The sequence below is a fragment of the Melospiza melodia genome, chromosome 18 (assembly GCF_035770615.1).
Source record: "Melospiza melodia melodia isolate bMelMel2 chromosome 18, bMelMel2.pri, whole genome shotgun sequence".
NCBI classification, from domain to species: Eukaryota; Metazoa; Chordata; class Aves; order Passeriformes; family Passerellidae; genus Melospiza; species Melospiza melodia.
Window position 1 is genome coordinate 11,170,110 of NC_086211.1, and position 27,311 is coordinate 11,197,420.

At 47.3% G+C, this 27,311-nt stretch overlaps 1 protein-coding gene across 2 annotated transcripts in view; it reads left to right on the plus strand.

The window, feature by feature from the left end:
* Positions 1–3,413: 3,413 nt before the first annotated feature.
* Positions 3,414–27,311, plus strand: part of CARHSP1 (calcium regulated heat stable protein 1) — a 37,330-nt gene continuing 13,432 nt past the window's right edge. Inside the window, exons 1-4 of one of the 2 annotated variants that reach the window (XM_063171099.1) lie at positions 3,470–3,493; positions 8,740–8,898; positions 20,461–20,662; positions 24,761–24,883. In XM_063171099.1, coding sequence (XP_063027169.1) covers positions 20,481–20,662; positions 24,761–24,883 — 305 coding nt within the window. In that variant the 5' untranslated portion in view covers positions 3,470–3,493; positions 8,740–8,898; positions 20,461–20,480. Of the gene's footprint in view, positions 3,494–8,739; positions 8,899–20,460; positions 20,663–24,760; positions 24,884–27,311 lie in introns of both variants that reach the window. The other variant, XM_063171097.1, reaches the window with a different exon arrangement.

Here is a 27,311-nt window from a genome sequence, read left to right on the forward strand (position 1 = left end):
GAGAGCTGAATGTTAGGTGACTGTACCAGGACCAACAGAGAGACAGCCTGACTGACCTTAAAATCTTTGGTAGCTCTGTAGCTTCTGACTGATGTGAAGCATCAAAAGATTCCTCTGCTCATGATAAACATAATTCTTCTTTAGATGGAGGGGAACCTGAAAAAAAGATAGCGAAGAGAAAAAATAATCTGCAGCGACTGGGTGGGTTGTGCCACCTGCCAAACTGCTCACTGATGACTTCTGCACTGGGGTGGAGCCCCTTGTTTCCTGATAAAGAACCTGGAACTGTTTTAGTGTAAGAAAAAGAAAAAGGAACATAAGAAGATATCCCTGCTCAAGGCAAGTTTGTGCCAGCTGTCAGTGTTTCACTAGGCAAATGAAATAGCCAGCTGGCCAGATTAGGAGTTGAGTAATACCTGTTTGGTAGGGTTTTGCTACACCTTCCAGGATGACAAAATGGGAGGTGATTACAACCTGGAGCTGACCTACTCCTTGTCCATGACATTGTGTCCCAGGCTTGGCTCTGGGGCTCAGGAACTAATTCCTCACCCTACTATTAGGAGTGCTCTGGATTTGATAACTAAGTGTGGGGGCTAAATCCTCCCCTGAGGGAAAGGTGGAAAGATGTTTGTTAAATTCTTTTTGAGAAGGTTGTGTTAGTGCTACTCTCAGTACATTCTGTTATTGATGACTATATGGCAATCTGGGTCTTTGTTTTTATTATTTCAAATCTCTGTAAACTATTTGCAAGGTTATTTCTACCTTTTGTTAACGTGAATTGAATTTTAACCCTAACCACAGAGAATGATTTGTGTCTTTGTGAGTATTTTTCCCTGGGTCCTGCTGCTATGATTTATCTGAGAACAGCAGAGACATCCTCAGTTCCTACGCTTTGCAAACTGATCAGAGCTCATCTGAAGCATGATTCAGAATTACAGATGATTAAGATAGTGAGAGCGCACAATAACTTGTCAGATGCCTGATAGGAAAAAATGGATCTGGTAAAACAGAATGAGTGTATCCCATTATGTAGTAAACAGCCTTAAGTGAAAGGCAGATCCCACTCTTGGGGCTGGCACAATGTGGGTTCCAGCCAGCACGGGGACTGGACATGAGAGCATGAAGTGCAATAGAGCAATCTGGACTGGAGCATACTTAATATGCCACATATTCAAGGAGTTAAGGGTACTTTTCCTCCTATTATTCTCTATTACAGTCTTATTGCTCTAATCTTTAAGAACCTGTTCCTAATTTCCAGGCACAGTTCATTCATGTCCAGCCTACACTCCCTGTGCTTGTGCCAACCATAGCTCTTAGATTACATAGTTCTGAAGCCCAACTGGAAATCAGGATTGCCTTTGTGATGTGTGGAGCAATCCTAGACCAATTCATGCCTTTTCAATAGAGGTGGGCAATATTTGCCCTGTGTTGACAAGCAGTACCCATCTAATTATTTAAGAGTTATTGAAGCCTCCTCATCCTTGCAGCAGCACAGGGACATGTATCACCCACCATTACTAATGAATCACATTACCTGATACATCTTCCCCCTACACACTCATTTCCTTGACTCAAATTGTGTAAGTAATTGCACTTTGAATACTTTAAATGAATGAAAAGGGGTATAATGATGCTATGCTATCAAGAAATCCTTCTGGTTTTTTTTTTTTCCCTGTCAGGACTGTTGAGGGAAGTGCTCAGTCCCTGCAACAGCCCAGAGCTGTGTCTGAGTGAGCAGGGAGGAGAGAGGCAGGTGAGTCCTGCAGCTCTGGCCCTCCTCCTGCCCTCCTCCCAGCTGTGAGGTGCTCCTTGCTGGCCCAGCCCAGCAGCACTGGCTCTGGGGAACATTCCCAGCCCTGCCTGCATCCTGGGAAGGAGCTGCCCTGCTGCCGGCCCCCCACACCAGGGACAGGAGGAGCAAGGTAGGAACGAGGGCTGGAAATGATTAACTGATGGTCAGTAATTGTGCTGGGAGAAAGGAGAAGGGCAGGGAGACAAGTTGGAGTTTGGGGAAGCTGGAACCTCCTGTCTCCAGCAGTTGTTGGAGAAAAAAAGAGGTAGGCAAATTCCCATTTCCTAGCTGGGGGTACACTGCACTCACACCCACAGGAGGGTCCCTCAAACCAGCCTGAGGCTGTGGGCATCCATTGCCATAGAACTCCCATGGGCTCTGTGTCTCTGCCTGGGAAGCAGAGGGAGAGAGGGAAGCAAGGGGGATGACTCAGGAGTGCTGAACCTTCGAGGAAAGCACAGCTGCAGTCCCAGATTGTGTGGCTGGGGGACTGCTCTGAACAGTGCTTGCTCATGCAGTGCATTCATCCTCCTCCACCTTGGAGAAAGCAGTTTTGGCACACAAAACAAAGGAGAAAAGATTGCCCGGAATAAATATTTAATTGTAGCTTTAATTAATATTTTAAGCAAAAGTAGTCATCAGTCCTGTAACTGTACCTTAGAAAGAGGTGAGATCTTGTGTGGAACAGAATAGCATGGAGAAGTAAAGTACTTTGGAAGAGAGCTGTGTGGTTGACATAGGAAGCTGGTTGCTGCATTTTATGAGGCCTTTTCTAGATGCCCTGTCTCAGGCCAAACACACTCTGTTATGGGTCTTCTGTTTGCTTTTCCTCATGAAAAAAAAAAAAAAAACCCTGCTAAGGTTTGTGTGCAGTAGTAGTAGTTTTATCACAAATTGTTTTGTGCTGTTTCTTGTGTGATTACGGCCAGCAACAAGAGTGTATACTTCTGTATCCATAGTCTTACCTTTGTAATGATATGAGGGCATGCTTTGTCTGGTATCTACAAGTGGAAAAGAACTAGAATGGATTCACTTTCTAAGCTCTCTTTGTAAAACCATCTTTTAAAATACTGTGGGTTATTATCAGCTAGGGAAATAATGCACAAATGAAAGCATTGCTGAAGCTGGATGCTGGATGAAGAGAGCACAGTTTGTCCCAAGGTCTCTGGGGGATTTTGTGCTCCCAGTAAAGTCCGTGACCATTAACTGGGAGCCTGCTGTCACTGCTGCCCTGGGCTGTGCCATCAGCTGTCCTGCTGCAGGCTCTGTGTGACAGCTCTGCTCATGCAGGAGATGCCAAGCACACCCAAACGATGCCAGCACAGAGCACACACCGTGTGCTGCCTCGGCACAGCGCACAGCACGGCCGCGTTCCTCATCCCCACCGCACCACTGGGGAGGGTTCACCAGGCAGGATTATCCATCTGGAACTCCGCTGGTTCCACTCAGCCCTGTGCCCGTGCCATCCTTCCCTTCGCACCGTTTCCACTCGGCTGCTGTGTGTTACTGTCGTGCCCGCAGCATCCCGGACAAGTTGCGGCGCTGTTGGCCGGGCCAGGTGTCCCCGTGCGGGGCGGAGCGGGGCGGAGCGGGGCTGGCCCGGCCCGGCCCTGCCCTCCCGGCACAGCGACCGGGCCCGCCCGACACAGCCGGGGCAGCGGGGCCGCCGCCAGCCCGTCCTGCCAGCCCAGCCCGGCCCAGGTGAGCGGGGTCTGTCGCGGGGGCTCGGACCGAGCATCCCTCGGGGGTTTGGGGGGCCGGGCCGGGGGGAGCGGGCTCGGGGAGCGCCCGGGAGGTGTCGGTGCCGCTCTCTCCTCCTCCGGAGCCGTGGATTGATTTCGCCTCAGAGATCAGCGCCAGTTTCCTTTGTTTTGGTTTGTTTGTTTGTTGCGGTTTTTTAGCACTTTGGCTCTCTTGTTGCGCTTTGGACTGGCGGTGTGATGTTGTTACTCGGAGGATGGCTGGTTCTGGAGATGACGAGCGAGACAAAGAGCGCTAAGCCAGCCCTGGGGAGAGAAAGGAGCCAGCGCTGGCTGCTCACAGGGGCACTGCACAACTCGGAGCCTCGCTAAACACTCTGGGGCTGTAGCGTGAACTGCCCGCTCTTACAGTCAGCGCTTCTGCTCAGGGGAACGGGGAAAACAAAAAAATCGGGAAGCAACCCTTTAATCGTGCTCCCTTGGCACGTTGGATGTGTGTGCGTGTCACTTCTTGCTCTTGCAGAGAAGCCTCCGAGGCTGATTTTTGGATCTGTGCCTCTGAATTTGGCTTCCAAGGAGGGGATTTGGAGCTCTTTTCAGATACTGTTTTTGCTGGATCTGTCGAGCTACTTCTGAGAAATGTTTGCAAAATCTTTTGTGGTGCTAGATTTGATTTCTTAGAGAGTCTCAGAAAACTTTTAGGCTGCTTTGATGTGACTCTCCTAGTTGTAATTTTTTGTGAGGTTGAAAGGGTTTTTTTCACTGCTGTTCTTAACCTTTACTTTCTGACTATTATCTTATGTTTGGCAAACATAATTTCTTTCCTTCTGTTGATTATTAATAATGGAGATAGCAAGGCCTGTTAATGTAGCTGCAGAGGGCTTGGGCTTTCACAAATACCTCTTAGTATGTCATTAAATCTAAATAGATTTAACTAACATGCAGCAAAAAAGTTAAAAAAAGGCCCCAACTCATATGAAGGCTTTGGGTGTTTACAGGAAAAAAAAGTTGTGTGTGCCAAAGGAACTGTAGGAAAGATGAGCCTGTTCTCTGACAATGGGTTTATTTTCACTTTCTACGTGGGGGTGTAAAGGAGAGAAAGCATGTTTTTCCCAGGTGGCCCCTTGCAGGGGCAGAGCTGAGGCAGGAGCTCGTCCCACGGCCCGTGTGTGCTGTGACACCCATGTGTGAGGTGACCCAGGGCATGGTTGTGATGCTGCCCTGTCCCCCCTGTCCTGGGCACCTGCTGCTGGCTGCAGCTACCCTGCACTGCCCTGAGCTTCTGCCTCTGCTGTGCCCAGGGCTGTGAATGTTTTGACCAGCACCATCCTCTCCTTTATGTGCATGTAAGCACAGAAATGCTTACCTGAAACTAATTTGAAATTAACCAGATAAGGCCAGGTGATGCTGCCTTCTGTCTCTTACCACTGTGGCTTTCTGCGTAGTGCTGTCCTTAGGGTGAATCCAGGTTTTATATCCAGCTGTAGAATGAAACCCACCATGAACATGAAGGTATCTGCTTCAGTAGAGCTCTCTTACATTAAACTGCCAGGCCCTGTTTGTGCACCACACCAAATGTGGTTCCTGGGAGGAAATGTGGTGTGTGGGGCTCTTTCCAGGTGATAGGACCAGCAGGCTGTGCCAAGGTTGTTCTTGGTGTCAAGCCTGACAGTGGCAGAAGTAAATAAATCCTTCCCCTGCTTCCATTTCACCCTGAGTGGGCTGTGGGGTGCAGAAGGATTTGGAGTCTCTTATTGTGGTTGGGGTGTTTCAGGGGGAAAGCTGAAGTTGTTTATTGCATCTTTTTGTTTATTTTTATCTCAAGTTTCTGTGAGGAATGGTTTTTGAATCACTGGGCATGAAGTAGAGTTGGCAGGGATTGATAGTAACTGCTTGAAACTTGGGAAAGGACTGATGGGGATCAGCATTGGCAAAATTTATTGGTATCGTAACTGTTCAAGTCTAGGTTGATAAATATTCTGGATGTTGGTGGTGAGAGTTGTTGATTAATCATTTCCTCGTCTGGAAGGTTTCTGGCAGAGACTAAGGAGAAGAATTCAGCTTGCAAAGTGTAAAGCCCATTAACATCAAGGGGAAGGATGAGTGGGGATCACATCCCATCCTGGGGTGGCAGCTGCCACCTCCTGGGGCCAGTAGGCTGGGAACAACATTGTGCACAGCACGGGGGTGGCAGTCTTTGAAGAGGAAAAAAAAAAGGGAATGAAATGTTTGTTTTTCTTTCTGCACAACAGTTTTAAAAACTGAAATCCTGCTTTTTGCAACAGGTTGATATGGAAAACCAAACAAAAATGCTAGCTGAAGCACTGTAAAGAAAGGAGAGCTGCAGAGAGGTGATTTGGGTTTACATGATGCATCAGTCCCCAGCACTGTCCAGATAGAATGAAAAACAGAAAGCATTCATCTGACTAACTGCTTTGCCTTTCCTCTCAGAGCAGGGCAGAGACAATTGTTCTGCTTCCTCCTCTCGCTGTGTCTTTTCCTTGTTTCTGAGGCAACTCCCATGTGGGATCAGTGATCTTTATTTCCTCCCCTCCCGCAGTGATTGCAGCTCCCAGCTTTCCACTCCCAGGGCTGCGGGGGCTCTTGAGCGCGGCTGGAGAGGCCTCAGCTGGGCAGGGAGAGTCCCAGGGCCTGTCTGAGCCATCCTGAGTGGGCCAGAGAGCTCCAGGGCCTGTCTGAGCCACCCTCAGCTGGGCAGGGAGAGTCCCAGGGCCTGTCTGAGCCACCCTCAGCAGCTCCCAGGCTCTGTCTGAGCCATCCTGAGTGGGCCAGGCAGCTCCCAGGTCCTGTCTGAGCCATCCTGAATGGGCTAGAGAGCTCCAGGGCCTGTCCAAGCCACCCTCAGCTGGGCAGGCTGCTCTCCCAGGGTCAGTCTGAGCCACTCTCAGCTGGGCAGGGTCTGTCTGAGCCACCCTGAGCACGCCAGAGAGCTCCAGGGTCTGTCTGAGCCACCCTCAGAAGGACAGGGAATGCTCCCAGGGTCTGTCTGAGCCACCCTCAGCAGCTCCCAGGGTCTGTCTGAGCCACCCTCAGCAGCTCCCAGGGTCTGTCTGAGCCATCCTCAGCAGGCCAGGCAGCTCCCAGGGTCTGGCTGAGCCATCCTCAGCAGGCCAGGCAGCTCCCAGGGTCTGTCCATGGTCTGCTCTCCTTCTCTGGCCGTGTGTGCCTGCGGCTGCCCTGCTGGAGCCCACGTTGGCCCGCGGAGCCCAGCGAGCAGCCGGCGCTGTGTTCGCCATCGCTCCCCACAGCCTCCCTTTCCCAAGAATAAACAGATGCCTCCTGGCTTTTGTAAACAAGCAGAGCAAGATCACTTTCTGCCGTGATCTTGGTTTCCCTCCCTCAGCTAGTGGCTGAGAAAAAGGCTAAGGTACGGAGGATGCAGAGATGGGATCCCCTCTGACAGGAGGTGACACCTCGGAGCATCGTGCACGCCTCGGTGGCAGCTGGGAGAGGAACCAAACTGACGCTCTCTTTGTCTCGGCATTGTGCAGGGAGACACTCAGCTTTCGTTTCTGTCATTTCTGGGGCATGTGGAGCACACTAAAGTGGTGTGTTTGCCCCCCCCGGGAAGCTGTGCAATCCCATGTGAGTCAGATCGCATCTGCCCAGGCTTGGCTGCCGTGCCCCGGGGTAGGTGGGGCGTGGGTGCTGCCCGGGAGCCTGAGCCTGCTCTAATGGACAGGCTTCAGCAGCCTGCAAACCCCTCCTGCCTCGCTGAAATCAGCTGCATCCCTGTGGTTCCTCAGTGCTACAGTCCTACTGATGCATTCCAGGGCTTTGCTGGTTCTTTATTTGCCATTGGTTTGCACAGCAGCTTTTTTTCTTTGGGTCGATTTAAAATATAGATAGATACATATATATATATAACAAAGTAACCTATCCAATCTTTAAAAAATAACGATTGTCTTGGGTGTAGTGCCACTCACGTTGAAGCTCTTGCATTATTAATGCAGTTTGGAAACTGAATAGAAGTCTAAAGAAAATGAAAATTAAATTTTTGACCCACGGTGCGAGTGTTAGGCTCTGCTCACCTTGAATTGTGTATTTCTGCAGGGAGGAGCTGGTGATAGGGTCAAGGTCTCAACAGATGTTTAAATAGGGCTGTTTCAAGGACAGCAATTGTCCTTGAATTTGGCCTTTGGGTTCTTGCCCAGCTGTTTGGGCAATAATTGGTGTCTGTGACCACATTTCTTGCCCAGCGCTGGGATCTGGGAAGATAAACCTGGGCTTGAGCTGCAGCCTCCCAGTGATCAGATAGCCGAGGGGTGAAGGCACAGAGAGAACAAAACAACCTGCAGTTAAATCCCCAGGGGATTGTGAACTGCGAGGGAGGGCTCTATTACCTCTCTCTGGAAAAAGCAAGCAGGCCTGTGGGCACCACGTGTTCCCTACCCCGATGGCTCCATGCCTGATCTGATCACAGAGCGCTTTGTGCGGGACCAAGGGAAACAGAGAACCTTGACCTGGTATTTCCTCTGGAATATTAAACCTTGCTGGTCCTGTGCCATGTCTCATGAGCAGCACATGACTGGGGAAGTGACAGAGCACTAAGAGTTAGGGCTGGTCCCGAGGAGGGAAGCAAAGTGTGTGCTGCTGTTATCCAGGTGGGAGCTTGTGTGCCAGAGTGCTGGGGACTGCCTGGGAGCTGAAGCCAGGCTGGATGGGGCACTCACTGATGGGGCTGCAGCCAGAAGGCTCCAGAGGAGCGTGGCCAGCGTGGGGAGAGCTCCCACAGCACGCTGGCAGAGCCTCTAGCAAAGGGTCTGTCCTGCTCAGCCACTTGTCACATCAGCCATGGTGTACTCATCCCATGGAGGACAGGCTGCAGCTGCCTGCTGCAACTGCAGATCTTGGTGACTAACAGCAAAACTAAAACATGAAATTGCTGACAACTGGAGTGGGAACCTCTGCTTCCAAAGGACTGTTTATCAGTTGGCTGTTTGCAGGAGGTTTGCAGCCCATTCAGCATCTGATGTCCACCATGTCTTCCCAGAGCTGGTTTTGGGCAGGGTGGGAGGCATGGTGACCCCTCTGCCATGGGGTGTTCCAGGAGTGCTGCTTTTCCCAAGCTTTCAAATTCTTTGCCATTTGCTATTTAAGAAAATGACCAGACAAATACTAGCCTGTGTCCAGGAAATAAACATTTAATCTTGCCTGTCCAGTGGGGGAGGAATTTTCTTTTTATGTCAGTCCTGGTTTAATGTTTGGTTTGTTTACATTGCACAGCCAGTCACGCTGATGGAGGCCCTCTGGCAAAATGGACTATATTGTTTTTGAGCTCCTGCCTTCTCAGTGCTTCTTGTCTGCTGCCTTTCCCTTCACGATATGACTTCAGAAGGCTGGTCAAAGGCATTTGTTGTCAGTTACATCAGTTATTTGATAAAAGTAAGTCTTGGGCGTGATTTCAACTTGTCAATTTCTTAAAAGAGTAAATGAAACTGCCAGAAAGCAACGTCAAAGAATTTCCTGTTTACAAAATTTATGCCTGTTGCTGGAGTGTAAATACACATTAAATACATGGTTTGGATCTTCTCACCCAGCTCATCAAGGCAGTGCCTTTCTGTGCAGTGGCAGGTCCAGAACAGGAGCTCTGCTGATCTCAGCCAGGAAAGGCAAAATTTACTCAGCTGTGGAGACTGTGACTTTATATTCTCCAATTTTTGAAGGACATCTAGCAATGAGAATTATGAAACATGGTGATAGCCTTTTCTTGGAGTCTCTTTGTGATGGAGACTGGTAGGAGGAGTTCTTAAAGTTGTTTCAAACTATTTAAAGTAGTGGGCTCTTCATTTTACACGTAGGGGAGACAGTAAATAGAGTGAATATTGATTTTCTGCTATACGGTGTTCCAGAAAGCGTGTTTGAATCTTACACAGGTCTCAGTTTCTGAATAAACATGTTCTCTTTTTTTCTATGCAGAAGGATGATTTTTCCCTACCCTGGGAACTGTGTCAGTCCTAGAAATTATTCTCACTAATGTTTAGGACACCAGGAGTAGAAGGAGTATCTTGATGTACTTAAATATTTGTGCAGTTCCACTGTTTTCTGATACATTATTTTTTCACATTGATTTTTTTCTTTTCTCCCTGTACCAGCCTCAGACACACATGGTCTCTGTCCCTGGGGATGTGTGATCCACTGCAGAGTCATTTACCCATGGCAGCAGGGATTTCAGGACAGGAACGCACTGCTGGAACCCAGTCCAGGCTGAATCTGGCAGAGCTGCTGCCCAGGCACTGCCAGCAGCATCTCAGCATCACAATGTCACCATGCTGCTGCCTGCACTGCCCATTTTTCACAAGCTCACCTTCCCTTCCATCCCTCAGGCTTTTCAGATAGACAGACCTCCCCTGAAAAACATCCCAGAGGAATGAAATTAGAGACAAAGTTAGTGCAGAGCTGTCTCAGCACTTTCCGCAGCCCCATGGGGACAAAAGTGGTTTTGCTGGACACTCACTAGACTGGTACAGCTGGGGTCTGGGATTTTAATCAGATCTGTTCTTGAACATTTAGTGGCTGCATTGCCTGTTCCCTGGCACGGATCCTGAGGAGGAGCCCTGTCTGGTACCCCATGATGTGGAGCTGTGCAGTCTGGGCTCTCCTGGCCACCAGGACCAGGGTGAACCCACGAGATGTGCATGCAGTACCATGACATGGCTTGTTCTGGACTTGGGGCTTGTTCCTGAGGCAGGCAGACCCTGAGGATCCTTAGCTTGTAACACTGGGTTTCACACAAAGCATTGCTCTGGATAAAAATAACAAAGGCACTGTTAAATATATCCCTGTCTTTGTTTCTTTACTGATCTCACATCTCTCTTGGTGGTGGCTCTGGCCCAGTTTTGTAAGGTCATGTAGCTATTAGCATGTGGCTAAACAGGTAAATTGAATCAAAACAATCCATAAAGGCCTTCACTGCTGCTCCTGTGTGCAGTGTTTGCTCTGCTTGTGTGTCCAATTCCCCCTGTGATTGAAGTAGATGCAGTTTTTTGGGGTAATGATTGCTTTAACACAAAACTTTGGTATAATTTCCTATTAAACATCTGCTTCTATATGGAGGTTTAGTTTTATACCTGAAGAATGTACATGCCTCAAGATTTGCCTGCTTTTTGTCAACTATAACACTTGATTTTTACCTTGCCTGAAAAGCTTGAATTGCCCCTTTGTGTTGCTGGGTCCCCAGGATGAAGGAGGAATTGATGAATCTGACTCCGTGTTCTTAGAAGGCTAATTTATTATTTTATGATATTATATTAAAGAATGCTATACTAAAACTATACTAAAGAATAGAGAAAGGATACAGACAGAAGGCTTAACAAGAATGATAATAAAAAACTTGTAACTGACTCTTCAGAGTCTGACAGAGCTGATGGAGATTGGTCATTAATTAAAAACAATTCACATGAAACCAATCAAACATGCACCTGTTGGTAAACAATCTCCAGCCATATTCCAAAGCAGCAAAAGAGGGAGAAGCAAGTGAGATAATATTGTTTTTTCTCTGAGGCTTCTCATCTTCCCAGGAGAAGAAATCGTGGTGAGGGATTTTTCAGCAGATATGACAGTGACCCCCCTTTCCTTTGCTGTGGTCTGTGTTGGCTTTTGAGCACTAACAGAGCAGCCACAAACAGCACAACAGCAGTGCCTGTGGTTCTGGACAGCTCTGTCCTGCCCAGCACAGCACTGGGCCGTGGCTCTGGAACTCACAGGGCAGTGAATAGTTTTGTTGTGTGTAATAGGCACGAAATGCAGCCCCGCACACGTGCCCGTGCTGGCTCTGCGGTTTTGCAGCCACTGCAGCACAGTGTGACTCCTTCTGCCATTGCTGAGAGCACAGGCTGGATGTGCTGAGCCAGAAAGACTGGTTTGTGCACACAGGATAATCAGGGAGGGCAATCACACTCCCCACAGGCCCATTTCCCCATGTGTTGCCTGCTGGCTGGACTAGGGGTACTGTAAGCATGTTTGAGACTTAAAAAGAATTTTTTTCCCTACAACTCCAAACTGCATCATCAGTGGTGCTTTGCCAGCTGCCACATGAGAGGATGTGATGGAGGGTGTGTAGCAGCCAGAGGGTTTGGGGTGTTTATTGGGATGGCTGGTGTCCCTGGAGCAGCTCTGGAGGCTGTGAGCTGTGGGGTGTGCTCTGGATGCCCACAGGTCTGACTGCACGTGGAGGGGCTGCCTGTCAGTGCAGCACATCACACAGAGTTCTGTGAAGCAGCAGCTGGCAGTGGGGATAGGTGTGCTGCCAGCACTGAGCAGCTCTGTGAGGCAAAATGCAGCATTTTCTGTTCAGCCAAGGAGTTTGGTTATCTATGTTAGCTTACATATTCTCTGTTCCACAAGTTATTTTGTTATGTAAGAAAAACCAGACCTGTGAATTGTGTATGTTTATGTAATTCTTATCCTATAGACTTCAGTTAAACATATTAAGGCAGTTTTAGCTGAGAGTTAAGAGGTAACCATTAGTTTTACAGTGTTGATGGAGCACTTGCCTCCTGCTGGAGCATGAGGACACTGAGAGGGGTCTTGGGGTCACAAGCACAAACTTGGGTACAGCAGGGTGAGATACACGGGAAATTGTGTTGAGGGTTGTAATGGAGGGAAGAAAAAACAGAAATGCAGTTGTTAAGTGGGCCTGTGAACTTTAAACATCCATCTATCTATCTATCTATCTATCTATCTATCTATCTATCTATCTATCTATCTATCTATCTATCTATCTATCTATCTATCTATCTATCTATCTAATCTATCCATCCATCCTTCTATAAGCTTCTCCATTAAATTTTAGGTCTATCATCCCATCAGATGCAGAGTATTTTCTGTTTCTTAAAGCGTTTCAGTCAATTTTATATCTTTCGGCCATTATTTGATGTTGATGTAGGTTTATAATTCTATCTCCATCACAAACATTTTGTTTAATTGATTTCTGAGTGATCTTTTTGAAACAGACCCAAGTTATTAGCCTGGGATGCTTAAAAATACGCATAGAAAGTGTCAGGCAGTGAGACTGGGACGTGGTCTGTGCATTGGGAGAACCAGAAATTAGAGCCTGGCCTGTCCAGAAGGGCATCTGGGGTCTCTGGGTGCCTCACAGAGCTGGTGTGAGGATCAGGCTGGTTTTGAGTGGTTTCTGACTCTGTACCCTGCCAACTGCAGCTTGCTGCAATGCTGGCAGATGAAATATCCTCAGAGGATTTATATTTTTCCTTGCCAATACACGTATGCCTCATAAATTTCCATGGTTATAGATCTCTGTAATGTGAACTGTTTTCCCCTATTGAAAATGTTGATTAGGGAGGAAACACAGTGAACTAATTGTTCTGAGTAACACTTGAGCCACATAAATATTTCAGGGGATTTCAGGAGCCTTAAAAGGCTCAAAGTTGCACATGAGCAAACTTAACCACAATTGTGCCTGAAGTTTTGTGATGTCAGAGGAAGCTGAAAAGGGGAGAACTTTTCAAAAGTGCCTAGGGATTTACATATGTATAACTTCTTTATAATAGTATGACACTGCATAACCCATTTGCCTTGTAGATGAGTTTTAAGATGCTTAGACACAAGACACATGAGAGATTTTCATGTTCTGGTATAAATATTTTCTGCCAATATGAAATAAATCCTGGAATAAATTCACGGAGGATGCTCCAGCATGGAAGCAATGGCAGAGGGAAATCTTCAGACTTGCAAAAACACTGAAGGAGGAGCTGGGTTTCAATGCAGGGAAGCAACCACTGGAAGGGACAGAAAGTTCCCTTTTTAGCCATATATTGCGTTTTGTCTGGGAAACACATCAGCTCACTGTGACTGAGCATGTTAACAAGTTTAGGATGAGATATATGAAGTGTTGTCTCTGCTATCCCAGAGCAGAGTCCCCAGCCCTGGCTGATGGAGGAGTGATGAAGGCAGCAGGAACTTGGAGTGACCAGCACAATGGTTCTGTGCTGGGGACCACAAAACATTGAATAGATAATATCTGCTTTCTGGCCCAAACCAGCCAACTTGTTGACAAAGCTAAATCTTCAGAAATATTTAATACTAGTGGGGTTTATTGTCTAAGAAAGAGCCATGGCAGCCATTCAAGTGACAAAGTGGGGAGTGTTTTGTTTGAAAAAGGCACAGAGTTTTTCATTTGTGCTCAGAAATTTAAAGGGGAGGTATTGCAGCGTCCTGAGTGGGTCGCTGCTGGTGAGAGAGAGACGGTGAATCTTGTTTCTAGATCAGAAGGCTGGATTTATTGATATATGATATATAATACATTATGACTATACTAAATAGAATAAAGAGAGAGGTTTGCAGAGCTGCTCAAGCTAGGCTAAGAATAGAAAGAAAGAATCTATAACAAAGTTGTGTCCAAGGACTCAGTCCCTAGCTTGCACCCGTGATTGGCCGTTAATTATAAACATAGAACATGAGCCAATCAAGGTGAATCCTATTGCATTCCACAGCAGCTGATAACAATTGTTTACATTCTCTTTCTGGGGGCCCTCAGCTTCCCAGAAAATGCAGAAATCTGAAAGAAAGGATTTCTGTGGAAAAATGTCTGCGACAGGGGAGGGGTGCAAAATCACCAGAAATAGCTTGTAACTATTCTTGCTCTCTACCCTCTTTATGTCACTTCTGCTAGAAAATTTAAGGTTTGATTTCTGAATAAGTCTGTACACCCTTTCTTGCGTGCTCCTCCAAGCTAATACTTTTTCTCATTTGTTTCTTTACATATTCCTTTTCTAATTTGCTGTTACCTTTTGGTCTCACTGTCCTTTCTTAATTTCCCTGTAAAAAGGGCCTCTCCTCACAGTCCACTAAAAGGAGTGGAGGCCCTTTTTTCATAGACAGTTAAGCTGTGAGATTTCCTGCCACAGGATACTGCAGAGGTTAAAAGATTATATGAGCTCAGGAAGGGCCTGAAAATTCTCCTAGGAGGTTATTGAATACCACTATGCAGCTCTTAGTTTGCCATTTATTTAAATGAGGATGCAGGAAAGGTGTTGAGATAAGCACCACACTGCACTCACCTTGTGTTTAACTCTGACCTGGGCAGCCAGTGCTGGATCGAGTAAAGTCATCCTGATGTTCCCCAGGGTGCTTTGGGATCTCCCTTCACACTGCCCTGTACCCTTATCACAGCTCTGTGGAGACTGGGGGCACCAACACTGGCTCCTGGGGGTGACCTCTGGTGTCCTTGGCTTCAGGGCAGGAGCACCTGGGTTGGGGCTGGGCTGTGGGAGCTGGTCTCTGTGCTTCTGCTCTGGGTTCTGGCACTGTGGGGGCACCTGGCAGTGGCTTTGGGAGCAGCTGGGCACTGCAGTGACAGGGTGTCCCAGCTGGCAGTGGCTTTGGGAGCAGCTGGGCACTGCAGTGACAGGGTGTCCCTGCTGGCAGTGGCTTTGGGAGCAGCTGGGCACTGCAGTGACAGGGTGTCCCTGCTGGCAGTGGCTTTGGGGCACTGCAGTGACAGGGTGTCCCTGCTGCCACAGGAAAGCCAGGGCTGGAGCCTGGCAGCTCACCCAGCAGGCAGCTGGCAGACCGAAAGCCAGGCAGGATGCTGGGCATCTCACTCCAGGCTGCTGCTAGCTCAGTGCCCCTGGGTGTGCTGTGGGCACAGGGATGGCTGTGCCAGCCCATCCCACAGGGCACTGCCACCTGCCTGCTTGGTCACAGGCTGTGGTGTTCTGCCCAGGGGAGAACCCCCCCACCCCTTTTCTGCTGTCATTTAAATATTTGATTACATCAGCCAATACTACAGGTGCACAGCAAATTAAGTCACTGGGCAACACTTGCACCTAATTACCACCATCATCATCATCTTCAACCACCATCTTCATCCTTGCCTGCAAGAGCTCCCAGAGGAGGATGCTTGTCTGGAACCTGTCACTGCTTGTCCAGGCTCACCATGAGCTGGGGAGGGCTTTCCACCTCCTGCAATCTGTTCTTTAGACAGAAAGGGCTGGATAAGTGAGATTTTATAGGCAAACTGAGGGCTTGGGCTTCTCCTGTGAGAGAGTGTGAGGGAAGGTGTGCTGGCCTTGGGACAGCTCTGTGCCACGTCCTGAGGAAGTTGCCTTACCACTGTTCTGCTCCCTCTGAAGTTCCTTTTTACAAGGGGCAGGATGGAAGCTGGTCCTTGCCATGGGATTGTGCACACTCTGTCCCCTGGCAGCTGACAGTGCATCTGTGACAGCCTCCTGTGCTCACTCCAGTGGAGGACCCTGGCTAGCTCTGCCCAGCTTGGAGCAACAAGTTTGTGCATTATCAATACTGGATTTCCAGTGAGAGAAAATCCTGCTTCCTCTGTATTTTTGATGAAATGAGCCACAGGGTATCACCATATATTCTTCAGTATAATCCTAAACCAGTTGAAACATGTACTTATTCAGACTAACCATCCAGTTCCTTCACCTAAACCTTTTTTTTTCCTTTGAGCTTTGATGAACAGTGGAAAGCATGGGACTGCAGGCAGTCCTCATCTCTGTCAGTGTGCTGTATAGGCTGCTGATGACTGGGTTCCTCCCCATCCCTCTCTGTGATCACTGCTGTGCAGGGTGGGTTTGTGCTGCCTGAGCAGGTTTTCCTTCAGACACAGACACTGCTCACTGCAGGAGCAGAAGGGCACCCCCAGCACCTGGGCACAAAGTGTTCAGTGCTGAGATTGCTTGGAAATAGCTGCTGCTGTTTATAAACTAAACCCTGTTTCAATCCAAATTAATTTGTACACCCAAACAAGCTATAAGAATTTTCCTTGACGTATTTTGCTTACCTTATAATTAGGCTTTTACTGGACATGTCCTGGTCTCCATTAAGTGACAAATCACTCCAGTGTGTGGGCACTCTGCAGCCTCCAAGAGCATCATGCCTATACCATAATCCTCTGTGACATGTCACATGCATGTTGCAACTCCTCTGAGTTTCAGTGCTAATTGAAATACCAGTATTAATTGTGGAAAGTTAGTCATGCAGACTGAGCTGCAAGGGGAAGCTCTGGAAGCTGTTTCGTAACTGTTTGTGTTTTGTAAGTGCTTCACCCTGAGGTGCAGGGGCAGTGCTGGGATCCTTGTGTGCACGGGGTCCCAGTGCCACAAAGGGCTCTGAGATAAGATTTCTGAGATAAGTGAGATAAGATTTCTGCGGTAGTGTTGTGCTGGTCAGAATGGATAACTTCCCCAAACCTGCTATTTTTAGGGTATTCCTAGAGGTATGGGGCACACTTTAAGAGAAATAGGATGTATAGAGAAATTATGGTGACATTTATATACCCCCAACCTTATCACTTTTTAAATTTATTTTTCATGGAGAATTTCATAAATTTCTCCTGCATGTATTGTGCTCTTTGTAGCTCACTTGTTACAGGTGCTTTGTAGGTCACTTGTTGTAGATGGCATTTTGGGGTCTCTTTCTGCACACATTGGCCAATTTTTCTAAAAAAGGTATGTTAAAAAATATTTTTGCTTTGAAATGTTAAATTAGTCTACTTTTGCCATGACGCTACTGTAATTCATTTTATTTATATTCCAGTTCGGTGTGTTCCTAAACATAAATATTTAAAAAAAATCACTTTGGAGAAAGATAAATGATGCATGTTGAAATATGGGGCGATTTCAGGGTAATGTGGCACGTGGCTGGAGTTTCCTAAAGAGCCTGAAAACATCACCACCCTACGTCATGCTGCATTCACTCTGTAAATCCCTGCAGGCACACGTTTTGCTGGCTCAAGCAGAGGAGAGCTGCTGGCTGTGCTGTCCCTGCTCCCTGGCCTGGCTGGGATCTCACTGCTGCCCTTTCTGCAGCGCTGGCACAGGGGGATGGGTGCTCCTGGCAGCTCGGGGTGCCTGCACTGCTGCTGGGCTTTGTGGGGTGATGTCCTTGCCATGGCCAAGGGGAGAGTGCTGGCTGGGCTGGAGGAAAACCAGAGGGTTTCCCTGGTTTCTACCTGATGGATGTGGGTTAGGAGATGCAGGGGGCTTCTGAGAGCTGCAGGAAAGTTTGTTCAGCTAGTCACAGAGTCAAAAAGAGTCAAAAAGAGAGGAAGGAACTTGTGGGTGCTGAGGAAGGGGTGCCGTCCGAGTTCCAGGGGTGATCCTTGATTTACAGGGAGTCAGTTCAGAGCCCAGGATAACATCTGGGAAACATCTCTGCAGACTGCTGGTAACTGCCTTAGGAAGGCAAAGCATTTGTGAGGAGGCGGCTGGGAGGGCTGGGGTGTGGGTTTTGTTTTGTTTTGAGTTTTTGCTGTAGGCTTCCTGTGTCAACACTGCCCGGCCTCCAGCTGCGCCTGCGAGTGGGGAGAGTGTCTGTGCTCCTGCAGGAGGGCTGCCAAGGGAAATGAGCTAATCCTGCATGAACAACGTCAAGTGGCCACACCAGCACCAACTGAAAGAGCCCAGCTGCACCTTTGTCTTTGTGAAGGTCCAGATGAGCTGATCCTCTGCCATAGAGATGGGAGCTGCTGCCATCCTGCAGTACACACACGGTTCAGCTCGGTCGGTCAGGCTCCCATCCTTCTCACTGGGCCTGGTTTGTACAGCTGGCAGAGAAGCCCAGGGGCAGAGGGATGAGTCAGTGCACTCTCCTGGGCAGGGATGCACCATCCTGAGCTGCAGCATGGCTCTGCATCCCCCATGTCCCCACAGGTTGTGGTGGCGGTGAAGCCAAGTGTGGCTGCTGCTCTCTGCCTTCAGCTGTGTGGTTTTGGGTCAGGTCTCACCCAGCTCTGAGCACAATGCAGGGCTCCTGCAATGGAAGTGATGAGAGTTGAAGCTATTCACCCACCTTTACTGTGGGCAGAGAACAAAAAGGACATTTGTACAGTGACACTGCACTGAATGTTCTACACCACTGGTTTATTTTATGTGTGCGGAGCAGAGGGCACCAAAATAGTACAAATGGGAACAATAACATATGGTAGCACACTTCTAACTCCATTTAGTCTTCTTTATTTGTGAATATTTTTGTGGTTTGTCTGTGTTTTGAAGAAAGGACAGAAAATTCTCCCTCTCTAGCCTTGTTTGAGGAAGGGGACAGGCAGCACTCTGTGGCTGTACTGCAGTACATGGGTGAATACTCTGCATTTTGCTTGTCACCTGACAAGCTGGTTTATATTTAGATGAGGAGAGAAAGCATGTGATTCTAAAAGCTGTGTTTTCACTCAGCCCATGTGTGCTGAGTTATCAGAATAAGGTTTTAATTGTTTGCTGTTATTTTTCCTGTGACTTACTAGGGCTATGGTCCTGCCCTGTCAAGCACATTCCTTGAAAGCAAGGTGTCCAGAGGAGAGGGCTTTAGAAAATTGAGACTTCCTCTGTACCAGCAAGCACAGCAGGTCTATTTTGAGGAGGAGGAAGTTTGGAAAATCCTGACCCTTTGGTGTTATCATCTTGGTCTGTGCTGTGACACTGGGCAGGGCATTAGCTCATGGGTGACAGATACCATCCATATTTGAAATTCCATCCCTAAAGCTGAGGTTTTGTTCTTAGCTGAGTTGTTCTTGAGAACAGTGAGGAAAGCTCAAGCTGGTAGAGGAGGGAGTATGACTGACTATTCACTTCTATCTTCTGAGCACCCTGAGCAATTAAAGACAAAAGCCTTTGTTCCCTGGTGACTTCATTCTTAAGAAGCCTTTTTAATTTTAGTCTTTATTTTCAGGAAGAAATAATATGGATTTGTCATTGACAAGAAGGCTGCATCTCTCAAATGTCATGTCAAGGATCCACTCCATAATTCATGGGCTGGGGAGTGTGGGTGTCAAGAGGAGGGTGCATAATGGATATGAGAGATTTCAGCTCAATTAAACTATTGGTCTTAAAGGCAGCTTTTCTTGCCTTCGTGATATTTTCTTGACTCAGATCGCCACATTTTTTGCTAACTCATCCAGATAACCAGATATTTTTAGTCTTCTTAAGTAAAACTGTAGTGAGTTATTTGTTATTTTTGCAAATCATCTTCCCCTTTCAGTGTGGCTGGGGACTTGCATAGTAATATCAGAGCGGTGCTGGTTATTTCCTCTTATTTCTGCCACTGCTGCTGTGAGCCATGCATTTGTGTGTGTGGAAGTGCTGCTGTTTCTGACCCTGCTCCTTGCATGGATTCTGGGAGTTCTGCCTGTTGTGTGATGGGATGTGTTGCTGTTGGCGTGCTGAGAAGGGCATGGGCTGTGGGACCTGAGCAAGAGCACACCTGAGCCTGCTGGAGGTCTGAATGAAGGTGTGGACTGTTGGCTTCCCAGCTGCTGGGAGGTTGTGGCAGGCTCAGAGCTCCCAAAGGGGATTGCTGGGTCTGCCAGGTCTCCCAGGCAGGAGGGGTCAGCTCCTCAGGGCTGGCACTGCCTCCCAGCTTTGCTGTGCTCCTTCCCAGGCACAGTAAATCAGCTGCCTGCCTCAGTCTGAGGGGAATTAAGGAGCTCTCCTCTGATTCTCTTCTCACAGTCAGGCTGGAGGTGCTATGAGCTGACAGAGCTGTGTTAATAAGTGAGCAGCAGCAGCAGCAATGAAGTTATCGTGGTGATCACACAGCAAAACCAACCTGCAGCACTGAAGGTGCAACTTTATCTCGGCATTTCTTCTTCAAGGGCTTCTTTCTTGTGGTGTGTGTTTGTGTGCAACTCCTCTGTGGTCAAAGCCCATCAGTGTGGGAGGTGTGTGGGGCACACCAAGAGCAGGAACTGGGGCTCAGAGCCTGTGAGTAAGGCACGAGTGAGCAAACACGTTGGTTGTGGAGTAATCTGTTTGCAGAGGAGCTTCCTACTACAGCTGACAAAACCGTGACATTTCAAAAGAAATAAACTTTACAAAACACCAGCTCGCTGATACAGAGCAGAGCTGGTGGAGCCGTGTCCGTGTGTACGTCTGCAGGAAGTGAGTCACGCTCTTACAAAACCCGCATCGCAAGCATCTGTGGCATTTATGACAATTCCCGTCTGGGGCTAAATCAGATCTCTCGTCTCTCCAGGCTCTGCTCCGGCCTCAGGAATGTCTGCGGAGCCCAGCTCCTCCTCCTCCTCCTCCTCCTCGCCGCCGTGCCCCGGCCCTGCGCCGCCCAGCTCGCTGCACCTGCCCGAGAGCCGGCGGCCGCGGGAGCGCTCGCCGTCCCCGCTGCGGGGCTGCCTCATCCCCAGCCCGCTGCCCACCCGCCGCACGCGGACCTTCTCGGCGTGAGTACCGCCCTGCGAGAGCCGCGCCGGCAGCGGGAAATGCCTCTTCTCACCGCGCCTCTGGGGGACTTCATTGTGGAGTCATAACAGTGATAACTTATTGGTGTAAACGGCCTACAAGTGGTGTTCTCCTGCTCTGTTTTTCTGTTCTTCTCAAGAACTGTTTGTAAGCACGCCTGAGCTTGCTGGAGGTTTAATGAAGGTGTGGGCTGTTGGCTTCCTAGCTGCTGGGAGGTTGTGGCAGGCTCAGAATAAATGAAATAAAATGTTTTTATTAGTTAACCAATCAAATATTTTCAAAATCAAATTTTATCAATTAAGACTTTTTAATTAATGCAAATTAATTAATACAAAAGTATTAATTAATACTTTTCTAAATTTTATTAATTAACCAATCAATGTCAAACCTATTTATAAAAAAAGAGAATTTTCATATCTATCTATAAAAGAATTGCAATATTCTTTTAACTATCTGAAAAAGAACCAACCAATGTCAAACCTATCTATAAAATAAGAGAATTGCAACATTCTTTTAACTATCTATGAAAGAACCAACCTATATCAAACCTATTTATAAAAGAAGAGAATTTTCATATCTATCTATAAAAGAATTGCAATATTCTTTTGACTATCTATGAAAGAACCAGCCAATTTCAAACCTATCTATAAAAGAACCAATCAATATCAAACCTATCTACAAAATAAGAGAATTGCAATATTCTTTTAACTATCTATAAAAGAACCAACCTATATCAAACTTATTTATAAGAGAATTTTCATATCCATCTATAAGAGAAGAGAATTGCAACATTCTTTTAACTATCTATAAAAGAACCAACCAATGTCAAACCTGTCTATAAGAGAATTTTCATATCTATCTATAAGAGAATTACAATATTCTTATATCTATAAAAGAACCAACCAATGTCAAGCCTATCTATAAAAGAAGAGAATTTTCACATCTATCCATAAAAGAATTGCAATATTCCATTAACTATCTATTAAAAAAGAGAAGAAAAATGCTTTTATTAATTAACCAATCAAGTAGAATATGTCAAACCTATCTATAAAAAAAGAGAATTTTCATATTGAAACTACTGTTCTGCAAACCAACCTTCTAATATTCTGTGTAATTTCTTACTCAACAGTAACAGGGCGCAGCCAGCAGCCCCTGGAGGGGGCCTGGTGTCTGAAGATGCTTTGTGATACTCTTCTCCAAGAAGTTCTGATGCTTTTGGACTTTAAGTCCAAATATCCCATAGTTTTTCAATGCTCTGTTTTAGTAAAGGGTGTTCAAAGTCTCTTGGCTCTTTGAGACAAAAGTTTTACAGGGAGGGGAAAATACACCAAGAGCCCTCAAAACAGTTTGTTGTCTAAAGCTTTGCTTCACTTCTGACATTGGGTTGTGGCTTCCAGGACCAGTTTGTTTTGGTGCTTCCTTCTCAGATCCAGAGGTTTTTTTTGGCATGGTCTCCCTTCTCACTGCCCCTGAAGCACTGGACCAAACCTCACTGGAAGTTTTGGGTTTTTACTCCTGACGCCTGTGCTAATGTCATCAAAGTTACACTTTACGGATGCTCCATCACTTTTCAGAGGAAAGTGGCTTATTATTCAGTGGGATTATTTATTATTTCCTTGTTTCCTTTTCATATTCAGCTTTCATGCCTTCATCTTAAGATTCCTCAGATAGACCTGTTAAAGAATGTGAGTTATCAGGGTGTCACCCCTGATCTCTTTCTCTAAGGTTTTTTGAGTGAGGCTTTCCATGAAACAAGGTAATATTTGTTTATTTTTGTGGTTCTTTGAGGTAGTGATCTTTCAGCAGAGCTGGCTTTCCCTGGTCTTTCCTGGGGCCCTGTGGCGCTGTGTGAGCCCTGTCCAGAGGGATCCCCTCCCCAGTGCAGCAGCTGAGGATGGTGTGGCCAGGTTTGGCCATTGCAGAGAATTCCCAGTGCCTGTCAGGGGCCTCCCAGTGAGGAGCTGACCTGAGGAAGGCCATGTGGGCTCCTTTGTTCATCTCTCCTTTGAATCTGGGTACTATGTGAGGCTTCTGCCGCAGCCTTTTATTTCTGTGTGAGGAAGGTCTGGCAGTGCTGAATGAAAGCTGTAGCAATAAGATCTCAGCCCCACAGCCAGCCTGTTTTGGGCCACTCACTCTGGTTTGTGTGCTTTTCCCCTTTTGCTTCTTGCAGTGTTATCCAGCTCTTTTCTTCCAGAGTTATCCATGGGGATTTAAATAATAAGTCTCACTGATGCTTCATATTATTACTTCTGAATTCAAAATGAGGCAAAAAAAGAAGAGAAGCAGAAGAGAAGTTTATATTTTGTCAGTTCCAAAAGCTTTCAAATGCCCTGAACTTCCTGATGGAAGCAGATTGCTAAAAGGAACATAATTGACTTAATAATTGGGGTTGCCCTTGAAAAGCAAGTCCAAGCTAGCTTGCTTCAGTGCTGTGTTAATAATGAACTCTTTGTAAATCTTCTCAGCTGTTAATCTTAGTTTGGTTCTTACAAAAAGAAAGAATTTGTTATTTGGCTTCCACAGTTCTTTAATCATTAATTAGTGTAAGAATCTTGCTGTATTTGTTTGCCCTGAAAACCAAAATAGCTCTGAATTTTTTGTGTGTGTGTCCTTTTTCAACAAAAGCTCTAGGTGAGCAGTTGTATAAAGAGACGAATGTGACAGGCAGTGGCTTATTATTCAGTGGGATTATTTAATTTTGGGTCACTGAGAGTGGGGGGCCTCATCCCCCACAGTGCCTTATTTCTTTGAAAGATGCAATTGAACTTTAATAGCTTGTTTAGGACAGTGAGTGCTTTTCTGTGTAACAAGCACTTATGAGGTCAGGTGTGTTGACAGCTTTATAGAGCTGGAAATGAAGTGATTTAATGGAGATTTCTTTCTTTAGCACTTTCAACTGCATTTCTTTATTGTTAGTTTGATTTAAGGAGCAAAGCTGTTACCATTTTTCAAAAACAATTTCATTTAGACTTCAGTAAAATTTAAACATTTGGGACTATGATGTCCAAGTTGCCATGATGCACATAAACAAATGGCTGCACTGTCATTGTGTTTGAAGAATTGCACCAAAATCCTCTTCTAACATGGAACCTACTGGATATTCCTGGCATGAAGAAGGTTCTGACCTAGCAATGCTCAGAGAAAACCAGTTGGTTTTCATTAATGGAAGTGTTTGAGTGGTTTGGATCCCTGGATGCAAACCCTGGATCACTGTATTTGATGCTGAAAAGGATTTAACCACACAGTTTTCAGGACAAGTCATTTTTTTTGATGGCACTGTTGCAGATTGCAGGTTCTGCCAATGTGTCTCATTTAAAATACAGGTCCCATGGCAGTGGAGGAGGAGCTCAGGCATGAGTCTGGCTGCTTGCACTACAGCTGGGCTTCACACTTTCTGTGAAATCTGTGAAAGCACAGCACTTAGGTGGACACTGGTACTCCCAAACCCATCAAAGGTAGAAGATTCATACATTTAGCAGAGATGATTTGTTTTGGTGTTTGATAACACTTGTGTGGAGCCACTTCTCTTCTTTAACTGATTGGGTACAAGGGAGCCCTGCATCCTTGTGCTTGCTGCAGACAGTTCTCAACCTGGTATAAATAGTTGTGCTGGGGAAATGTCATGGGATGAGGTTTTGTTTTTCTCAGATTCATACTTCATTTCACCCTTCTCTAGAACAAACACAAAATATGCTTGCTGTAGTGAATATAAACCCCTAGCAGGCAAGCATGGAGGCAGAGGAGTTGCTGAGATAGTAATTCAGATAACATCTCTGGAAAGCAGGCAGCAAAGGCAGGATGGTGTCTGGAAGTGGAAGATTCTCACATTTAGTATGTTGTCTGGAGGAAAACTTCGTCCAGTGATGGAGCAGTTCAATTCAAGATGGCAGTTGATGCATTATAGTGCTGGCAAACATCATCTTCATCTGAGTGTCCCTTCCAAAGGCCCCGGCAGTGCCGTGTGTGGCAGTGGGAGCCGAGCGCTGCTGCAGCGCTCACAGGGAGGGAGGGCTTGGCCTCTGTGCCTTTGCTCAGTGTGCCCAGCCCTGAGCTGCTCTTTGTGCTTCCTCCTGCAGCACGGTGAGAGCCTCGGAGGGGCCCATCTACAAAGGGGTCTGCAAGTGCTTCTGCCGCTCCAAGGGCCACGGCTTCATCACGCCCGCCGACGGAGGGCCCGACATCTTCGTGCACATCTCAGAGTGAGTTCTGCCTGTCTGCCTCCAGCCCCACACTGCCCTGCACAGAGAAAAGCCAGGCACAGCTCTTCCCAAGAATATTCTTATCTCATTTGCTGTGCCTGTGTTTGTGCCAAAGCAGGATGCAATATGGAGATTGTTTACCCAGAGTGATGGGGTTTTGTTTCCTTGGCCTGTCAGGGCCAGGTGTGTGTGTGTGTGTGTGTGTGTGTGTGTTTGTGAGGACTGTGGGCTGACAGTCACGAGATTCTGGGCAGAGTGTGCAGAGTTGAGTGCTTGGCAGATTCAGTTTAGATGTAATGTAATATAGTATAGAATAATACAGTATAATAAAGTAATTAATTAGCCTTCTGATAAGATGGAGTCAGATGCATCATTTCTCTCTCCCCCTCATCAGGGGTTCCCTGCAAATACAATATATGCCCAAGGGGAGCTGCAGCTCTGCTTTGCCTTCATTACCAACTGCTCTCAACATTTCAGGCACAATCTGGTTTATAATCTGTCTTCCTCATTCCAGCAAAGAAGGGTTATGCAGATGTTACTGGCAGCAATAGATTATGCAGTTCTTTTCCTGGTGTTATTATTATAAATATGTTGAGTTAAAAACTAGAAGATGATCCTTAAATCTCTTAGAATAAGCTATGAGTTTTGCCCAGACCCAGAAACTTGCATTCACCTGAAGCAAATATTTCATGCAGTATCTAGTTTTAATGTAAAGATTTATAACACTGAAAATTCACTACTTTTACTTTGCACTGCTTGTACCATTATTAAACTAAAGGTTAATTGCCTTTACTGTTGAGAAAAGTCACACTTTATTACTTCCTTGAATTTATCTAGCTTAGGTTGTGAGCAATTTATAGCTGAAGCTTTCTCTGTTAAAGAGTTCATTAGTGCTTGAACCCTTTTTGTTCTGAACACACTGAGAACCACCCCCTCTGAATTTACCTTTTGATAAACTAAGCAGATAAAGCTTTTTAAGTCCCTTGCTGAGAATTTTTCTCCAGTCTAAGCCAGTCTTTGCAGCATGCTTAGAAAAGAGACTGAAGAATTTAAGCATAATGTTAAGACTATACACTGCACACTCAGTTACAGTGTAAGGAGATAAAATCTCCTCCAGTTCTGCTCTGTTTCTCTCTCTGTACATCCCATAATCGCATTAGCCCTTTATCCCCAGTCTTTGCAGAGTTGCTTACCTGCTGTGACCTCAGCATCCTCTGCAGTGTCAAAGTTTGGTGCAGATCCAGCCTGGCATTCCCAGCCGTGGCTGCATTCCTGATTCCTGGATGTGAGAGTCTTGGCTTGGCTGCAGGGCAGCACATCTCCTGGGACAGCCCTGCCTGCCCAGCAATGCCCAGCACATCCCCTGGGACAGCCCTGCCTGCCCAGCAATGCCCAGCACATCCCCTGGGACAGCCCTGCCTGCCCAGCAATGCCCAGCACATCCCTGGGACATTCCCTGCCTGCCCAGCAATGCCCAGCACATCCCTGGGACATTCCCTGCCTGCTCAGCAATGCCCAGCACATCCCTGGGACATTCCCTGCCTGCTCAGCACATCCCCTGGGACAGCCCTGCCTGCCCAGCAATGCCCAGCACATCCCTGGGACAGCCCTGCCTGCCCAGCACATCCCCTGGGACAGCTCTGCCTACCCAGCAATGCCCAGCACATCCCTGGGACAGCCCTGCCTACCCAGCAATGCCCAGCACATCCCCTGGGACAGCCCTGCCTACCCAGCAATGCCCAGCACATCCCTGGGACATCTCCTGGGACAGCCCTGCCTACCCAGCAATGCCCAGCACATCCCTGGGACAGCTCTGCCTGCCCAGCAATGCCCAGCACATCCCCTGGGACAGCCCTGCCTGCCCAGCACATCCCCTGGGACAGCTCTGCCTACCCAGCAATGCCCAGCACATCCCTGGGACAGCCCTGCCTGCCCAGCAATGCCCAGCACATCCCCTGGGACAGCCCTGCCTGCCCAGCACATCCCTGGGACAGCCCTGCCTGCCCAGCACATCCCCTGGGACAGCCCTGCCTGCCCAGCAATGCCCAGCACATCCCTGGGACAGCCCTGCCTGCCCAGCACATCCCCTGGGACAGCCCTGCCTGCCCAGCACATCCCCTGGGACAGTTCTGCCTACCCAGCACTCCCCAGCACACCCCACACTCTGCCCTTGGTGTTTATGGCCTGGCTAATCTGCAAGGTTTAATGGGCAATTTTAATATTTGTTCCTAGGCTGGGATGTTGACCAGGGGCTGTTGGTCTCTGAGGGTGTGTGTGTTAAGACTGATGTTTATCCTCCTGTAACCTCCTCTACCACCAGTTTTATTTTACCTATTGCTCACAGTACTGAAGCTGTATAATCCTTATCTGTTGTTCAGGGTGGTTATCCAGTGGTAAGTCAACCAAACCTCACCAAACCCGCTCCCAT